Source organism: Uranotaenia lowii, chromosome 2, assembly GCF_029784155.1.
Source record: "Uranotaenia lowii strain MFRU-FL chromosome 2, ASM2978415v1, whole genome shotgun sequence".
In the NCBI taxonomy this organism is placed as follows: domain Eukaryota; kingdom Metazoa; phylum Arthropoda; class Insecta; order Diptera; family Culicidae; genus Uranotaenia; species Uranotaenia lowii.
The window spans coordinates 240,992,841-241,001,271 of NC_073692.1; the positions used below are offsets into that span (position 1 = coordinate 240,992,841).

An 8,431-nucleotide genomic window follows, 5' to 3' on the forward strand; every position below is an offset into this window, starting at 1 on the left:
TATGTATTGGTTCAAAACTCATGCATGGTTTTTTGCAGAATTTTAAAGTAACGTTTACATGAGTAAATTTGAGCTTTTACTGAACCCTGAACAATCTGAACAATATTGTATGTTCGACGGTGCACGAAATGTGCGAAATGTTCGATACCGTCGCGACGTCATCATTGCCACGGGCGTCTCTCTTGTCCTCACCCCCCTGCTTTATCCACTCGACTCACAGTTTGTTATTGTTGTTTGGGTTCTTCTTCATAGCCAGAAACCGGCGCCGATGAGTGCTTGTGAGCAGTCCGAGAGAGTGTGTGGAACACTCCGCCGTAGGAGATCGCTCTTCCGTCTGTGTCGTTCTGTATATTTACGGTATTCGGAGTGCTTTGAATATAGCACATTTCGAGTACCTCTAGATGCCGGCGGTGCTTGTTGGAGCTATCGAGAACGGTGGCTTTGTCGAAGTCGAACATGTGTCCCTGGTTGAAGCAATGTTCAACAACGGCCGATTGTCGTAGCTCTCTGATGGCTGGGTCTGATGCTGTGGACCCTGAGGCGATGATTCGGTTCAATTTGGTGACGTCGCATTTATGCTTGGACATTCTAGTACGAAGTTTGTAGCTAGTTTGCCCAACATAAACTTTTGAGCATGTCTCGTTACGGTCGGATGCGCCTGCGCACGGGATGTTGTATACCACATTGGAACGATCGATCGGTTGTATCGGATCCTTAACCACAGGCAGTAGGCTGCGTATTGTATGTTGTTGCGTGGTGCCGATGCGTACTTGCGGATAGTCTGTTTTCAGTGAACGAACTATGTTCGCAGTTAGGCCGTCGATGTTCAGTATGGATCGGTAATGTTGTGTGGGTGTATCTTGTGTGTTTTGGCTGGTGGTGTCGGTTTCGTTCGCTTTCTGCACTAATCTATTTATTAACGTTGTAGGGTAATCGTTTAACTTCAAATTTTCATGAATCAACTTAAGTGCGGCATCGGGGGAAACGTTTGTCGAAAAGATTTTCACACGTTTTATGAAGTTCAGAGCCGTGTTGATTTTGAGCCGTGTGTTGTGAGCTGATCTGAAATTCAAAAAGCGACCCGACGCTATCGCTTTTCGATACCACTCGGTTTTTATTGATTGGTCTGGCTGCCTGATCAATATCAGATCCAAGTACGGGAGGCGATAATCTGACTCTATCTCGACCGTAAATTGGATTTTCGGGTGGTATTGATTGAATTTTTCTCTTACCTGTTCGAAATGTTCTCTTGGTAGGGCTAGCAGTAGGTCATCAACATATTTCCTTAGGATCGGGATTTGGAAATCGAGTGTCCGTGTGACATTGTCTAAAAGTGATTCCATCACAAAGTCAGCTATCGGGCTAGACACAGGATTGCCCATCGCCGTGCCGTATGTTTGCTGGTAGAATTTATTTTTAAATCTGAAATAACTGCAGCTCATGCAGAAGTTAACGATTTCGAGGAACATATCCAAATTTATGTTCGTGTTCTTCTTTATCGCGTCCCAGTTGTAGATGATGTTGCGGAGAACTAGGTCTCGGGGGATACAGGTGAAAAGCGAAACAACATCGCTATTATCGCCACAAAACAATTCCTAAAATCTGATCCGAGCATCATCGTACGCGAAGCCGACAAAGGTAACGTAACAGTAATGATGAAACGCGAAGATTACGATGCAAAGATGGAAGCACTAATCGGGGACCAAAGCACATATTCAGGCCTAGCTCGCGATCCTACAAACGGTTTTCAAACTAAGAACAACGAGTTCGCAAAAAGGTTAGCAGATTTAAAATTAATCAACAGGGCAACAGAATTAAAGCTAAAAACGTACAAAGCAACCGCCACTTGCATCTACGGGACACCCAAGGCACACAAAGTAGGCTTGCCATTAAGACCAGTAGTACCATGCATGACGTCACCTTCTTATGAATTGTCCAAATATATAGGACGAATACTCCAAGCATCGATCAACAGCAAATACAACGTCAAAGATTCGTTTGAGTTCTGCGATTTCATCAACAATGTTGTACTCCCACCGGATCACAACCTCGTTTCTTTCGATGTTGTTTCGCTTTTCACCTGTATCCCCCGAGACCTAGTTCTCCGCAACATCATCTACAACTGGGACGCGATAAAGAAGAACACGAACATAAATTTGGATATGTTCCTCGAAATCGTTAACTTCTGCATGAGCTGCAGTTATTTCAGATTTAAAAATAAATTCTACCAGCAAACATACGGCACGGCGATGGGCAATCCTGTGTCTAGCCCGATAGCTGACTTTGTGATGGAATCACTTTTAGACAATGTCACACGGACACTCGATTTCCAGATCCCGATCCTAAGGAAATATGTTGATGACCTACTGCTAGCCCTACCAAGAGAACATGTCGAACAGGTAAGAGAAAAATTCAATCAATACCACCCGAAAATCCAATTTACGGTCGAGATAGAGTCAGATTATCGCCTCCCGTACTTGGATCTGATATTGATCAGGCAGCCAGACCAATCAATAAAAACCGAGTGGTATCGAAAAGCGATAGCGTCGGGTCGCTTTTTGAATTTCAGATCAGCTCACAACACACGGCTCAAAATCAACACGGCTCTGAACTTCATAAAACGTGTGAAAATCTTTTCGACAAACGTTTCCCCCGATGCCGCACTTAAGTTGATTCATGAAAATTTGAAGTTAAACGATTACCCTACAACGTTAATAAATAGATTAGTGCAGAAAGCGAACGAAACCGACACCACCAGCCAAAACACACAAGATACACCCACACAACATTACCGATCCATACTGAACATCGACGGCCTAACTGCGAACATAGTTCGTTCACTGAAAACAGACTATCCGCAAGTACGCATCGGCACCACGCAACAACATACAATACGCAGCCTACTGCCTGTGGTTAAGGATCCGATACAACCGATCGATCGTTCCAATGTGGTATACAACATCCCGTGCGCAGGCGCATCCGACCGTAACGAGACATGCTCAAAAGTTTATGTTGGGCAAACTAGCTACAAACTTCGTACTAGAATGTCCAAGCATAAATGCGACGTCACCAAATTGAACCGAATCATCGCCTCAGGGTCCACAGCATCAGACCCAGCCATCAGAGAGCTACGACAATCGGCCGTTGTTGAACATTGCTTCAACCAGGGACACATGTTCGACTTCGACAAAGCCACCGTTCTCGATAGCTCCAACAAGCACCGCCGGCATCTAGAGGTACTCGAAATGTGCTATATTCAAAGCACTCCGAATACCGTAAATATACAGAACGACACAGACGGAAGAGCGATCTCCTACGGCGGAGTGTTCCACACACTCTCTCGGACTGCTCACAAGCACTCATCGGCGCCGGTTTCTGGCTATGAAGAAGAACCCAAACAACAATAACAAACTGTGAGTCGAGTGGATAAAGTGTTGCTTCGGGACGTCATTCGGAATACGGATTAGGCGCCGCCGCCCAGGCCAAATTATAGTACCGGGCACGTAAGTTACACGCTATCCTCCTCACTTTTGAGCTGAACCATTTCAAATTTAAAATTTTATAGTCAGAAACCGCACGAATGTTCGAGTAAGTGAACATTTTTTGGTTCCATAAGAAATATGTTTTATGCTTTATGTTTTATTTTAGTTCCTTGAAAAAGAATAAATATTAATTCGAAACGTTGGATGAAGAGCACATAAAAAGTGTTGTAAATCCTTATTTTTTAAATATCAAAAATTTATCATTGAATGACTATAAAAATAGCATTATAACTGTTCATATACAAAGGAAAAAAGTTGTTCTTTCACATTAATCAACCCGTTTGTTTCTAAATGCTTGTGGTATCATCAGGAGAGCTGTTTGTTTGCGAGCCTTGAAAAAATAGATATTTTAAGATTTTGAAATTAGATGTTTTACTAACAGAAAAAAAAATCAAAAATAAACCAAATGTTGCCTATTTGATATTAATTAATATGCTTTCAAAACAGTTTTCAAAAATTCAAACTATAGACTGAGTTATTGATGATAATGTGGAAAAGTTTATTGTTGGTCAAATTTACTCCGATGATCAAAGTTATCCCATTTTACGGTTCGAATATATCCTACACACAAAGTGACGAACCAGTCATATTGACAGGTCAGTCCTTGTAGAGTTTAAAAACTTATTTTTTTATGTGGTTTTGAAATCAATGGCTTTTTCTACGTGTTGAAAAATTTCGATAAGTGAACAAATTTGCTGTAAAATAAGTTGTTTAAAAAACTCCAACTTACTCACCCTTGAAGTGTTGACCTAATTAGTGTGAATTTGTCATTACGTCCAGAAAATCAAACACATTTGATAGTGTTGATCCATGCCTGGTTCTGTAAATGGGACTCGTTTAATCTAGACATCAAACGTTGCCAAATGGCTGCTAATATTTTAACTTGATTTAGGATCCCTCATATAGATTAAAACCCAAACAAAATATCCCCCAGCAGCTTCGATGGTTTATTTTCAATTAGCCCACCTCTCATTTGGTTGAAGGGGACATCAAACCACGGACTGGCACACCGAAAATAGGCGCAAAATTTTCCCTACCATTAATCCGTTCCTTTCCTACTTACTCCTGCTTAGTTCCCGACAATCGGCCTCGGTCTATAATTTCGAAATGGAAATCTAGGGTTTAATGGATTTTTGGTTAACCAAACGCTGTGCAAAATTGCAATTACCGATATCCGAGGCCTGTGGTCAAGTTTTGGGCCGCCATTTTGGCCGGACATGGTACAAGGCTAGTAGGTACATATGTATGTTGATTTACATGACCTTCCTCGTGCCACACAGGACTGCAGAACACGGGCGGGCTTGATGTGGGTTTTCATTTTTCGTGGCAATTTACGGGTCAAACTCGACAACGGTTATCTATTCATCCGGATTTAATGATGGATTTGATTGGATACTGCACACACACAATAATCTGACAGAATGGGTCGATTTTCAGGCAGTTGTGCAACCTTTTAATTAGTGAAGAAAGCTGATCGAAAATTGCCTTTATTTGTGAATTATAATCCTACTTTATGTAGAAAAATAACTTAGGGAATGAATGCAATTGATTGAAACACGTGCTCTTCGTAGCTCCAAAGCATTCTTCGAATAAAATTCTATAACTTTCGACTGATTCTCTATTCGCTACCAAATAAGTTTTCTTTATTTAACAGTAATAATCGACCCAGTTTACTTCTGCTCTCTTCCGGTTACAGCGCACCTGAACTAGGAAGGAAAACCCGAACCGACAGCAATGGGATATTGGTTTGATTAAATCATTGTTGTATTGTGTCCGGGGGTGATTTGGTGGCGGCTGTTGTGTGTTTGATTGTGACGAGATTGGCACCAACAACAGCTCTAATTCTCAATAAATTAGATACGCTCGCTATCGAGTTTTGTTTGCGGCAATTGGGCGGTGTTGAATTATCGATGCAATACGGCGCTCGGCAAATTCGATATCCACTTTTCATTCTAATTGAATCCAATTAAAGCAAAGTCCGTGTCATTTTACAAAAACATTGATCACACACAAGCCGCGCCTCGCTGCGCTTCTGTTCCTGGTGATTCATTTGAGCTTGAATGGTTTATGAGAGTTAGCTAATAGAAGTCTAATTTTTCTTTTATCTTCATCTGAATGTCCATTTGAGCACAAATGGTCAAATAATGGTTGTTTGATTGCATTCTAATTTTTTTTTTGGAAAATTCTATCTCGGACCTAAACAGGAATCACAGGCGAATAGAATGTCCATTTTCCGGCCGTTCTAGCGTCCCCGGGAATCGGGAAATCACGATCCTTTTACCGGGAAAAAATGAAAATGAAGATTTCAACATGAAGATCTTATCCATCTACTGCGTAGGAATCCTTATCAATATGGTATTTTTTTAAATTTAAGGTAGTAGCATTGCAAAACATTTCAAACTTTTTTAATGCCTCAAAAATTCAATAAGCAAACTCAAGACCCAAAAATAAAATACTTTAACAGAGAAACTGGCCGCAAAAATATGAAATAATTGAAAAAGATTTTTCATTATCGATAGAAGTTAGTTAGCTAGACTTCAGGTTATTCATCAAATTCATCAAAAAATTTCAGGTTATTCATCAAATAAATTTTAAAATAACTGTCCATTGGATTCACATTATGTCATTTCTTTGCCGATGATTTTGCTACTGTTAAGCAAGGCCGGATTAAGGGGGGGGGCAAAAGGGGCAATTGCCCCGGGCCCCCCGGCTCAGGGGGGCCCCCCGAGGAAAAAAAAGTTTTAATATTTCTTTAATTACACTACTTCAATTTCTACAAATCAATAAAAAAAACTAGAAAATCGGAATGACAATTTGAAATATAACAACTAAAGGGGCCCCCGGAAAATAATAGGGGAGAATGAGGATACTTGATCCCTGGGGATACTTGATTCTTTAGCTATATCTCGAAACTGGAATGTCTTACGAAGATCAAATGTTTTAGAAAAATGTACCAAAATGAGCAAAATAACAATGCTTGTAGTTTAAATTTTTTTAACAAAATAATTGTTTGAGTAATTGAACTTTGTTTGAAAAATTTCACAAAATGTAACTTGAAGATCTTTTTTCATCACTTTAAAATGTTCCTTACATGGGAAAATTATGAAAAAAGATTTGTTCCAATTTATCAATCGTTCGAGCATAAAATGAACTTCATAATGCCATATTTTCAAAGTAATGGAAAACTCTCAACTTTTTTCAGAATTTTTTTTTGTAAAATGTTGATTATGGGTATAATTGATCCCCTAGAGTTGGGTACAATTGATCCCCCTTCCAAACGGCATATTCTTCTTCTGAATTGATCGTTATGATTGCTGATTACGAAATCACTAATATTTATCCGAAACCTAATATTTATCAAACAATTGTCTGAAGAAAAGAGCAAAAATAATTAATTTTCTCTTAATTATAAAAAATAGCGCCTTTAGGTATGCTATGTTATTAGCGTTGAGAAAAAGTTATAGAATTTTCTTCTTATGTCTGCTATAAATTGTGAAATGAGAATGAACACGACCAAAATAGTCAATTAACATTCTATCTTGGGGTTTTGTTTGATTTTAATACAAGGATTAGGGCTTCCTGAATAAAAGATCAAGTCTCCTTCAATAGGGGATCAAGTCTCCCCTTACTTCAGAAAAATCGCAATTTTTTTACTCCCACGAAAATGCTTCTAGTTCATCAACGAGTTCAAGTATCGTTCTAATTTTTGGAGCATAGAAACTTGAAGTTACAAACTGTCAGAAAATGTCAAAGACGGCGAGTTACTAATTTTTTCCAAAAAGATATGGTGAAAATAAGAAAAGGGGATCAAGTATCCCCACTCTCCCCTACAGAGCAAGATGCCATTTAAAATTGTTTGGCTTTGGTTTAATTTCCATAAATATACCCTTTTCTGTTAAAGCTTAGCAATTTACATAGCAAACTTTCGATTTTTACATAATTTGCAAAAGTTATTAAATTTGGATGGATGAACGACGTTGTTGAAATTGAATTCATATTACGAATGGTTGAAATCGTTGTAAATGTAGGGGAGAATGAGGATACTTGATCCCTGGGGATACTTGATTCCTTAGCTATATCTCGAAACTAGAGTGTCTTACAAAGATCAAATGTTCTAGAAAAATGTGCCAAATGAGCAAAATAACAATGCTTGTAGTTTAAAATTTTTTTAACAAAATAATTGTTTGAGTAATTGAACTTTGTTTAAAAAATTTCACATAATGTAACTTGAAGATCTTTTTTCATCACTTTAAAATGTTCCTTACATGGGAAAATTATGAAAAAAATATTTGTTCCAATATATCAATCGTTCGAGCGTAGAATGAACTTCATAATGCCATATTTTCAAAGCAATGGAAAACTCTCAACTTTTTTCAGAAAAAGTTTTCTAAAATGTTGATTATGGGTATAATTGATCCCCTAGAGTTGGGTACAATTGATCCCCCTTCCAAACGGCATATTCTTCTTCTGAATTGATCGTTATGATTGCTAATCACGAAATTACTAATATTTATCCAAAAACTGATATTTATCAAACAATTGTCTGAAGAAAAGACCAAAAATCATTAATTTTCTCATAATTATAAAAAATAGCGCCTTTAAGTATGCAATGTTATTAGCGTTGAGACAAAGTTATAGAATTTTCTTCATATGTCTGCTATAAATTGTGAAATGAGAACAAACATGACCAAAATAGTAGATTAACATTCTATCTTGGGGTTTTGTTTGATTTTTATACAAGGATTATGGCTTCCTGAATAAAAGATCAAGTCTCCTTCAAAAGGGGATCAAGTCACCCCTAACTTCAGAAAAATCACAATTTTTTTACTCCCACGAAAATGCTTCTAGTTTATCAACGGGTTTAAGTATCGTTCTAATTTTTTAAGCAT

The 8,431-nt window shown here is 38.4% G+C and overlaps 2 protein-coding genes across 2 annotated transcripts; one reads left to right on the forward strand and one right to left on the reverse strand.

Moving 5' to 3' along the window:
• Positions 1–224: 224 nt before the first annotated feature.
• Positions 225–1,382, reverse strand: LOC129742456 (uncharacterized). Its single transcript, XM_055734353.1, has one exon. The coding sequence runs from the start codon at positions 1,380–1,382 to the stop codon at positions 225–227; it is 1,158 nt and encodes a 385-aa protein (XP_055590328.1).
• A 270-nt stretch (positions 1,383–1,652) lies between these two features.
• Positions 1,653–3,407, forward strand: LOC129742457 (uncharacterized). Its single transcript, XM_055734354.1, has one exon. It carries the CDS (start codon positions 1,653–1,655, stop codon positions 3,405–3,407), a length of 1,755 nt encoding a protein of 584 aa, XP_055590329.1.
• Positions 3,408–8,431: the final 5,024 nt, after the last annotated feature.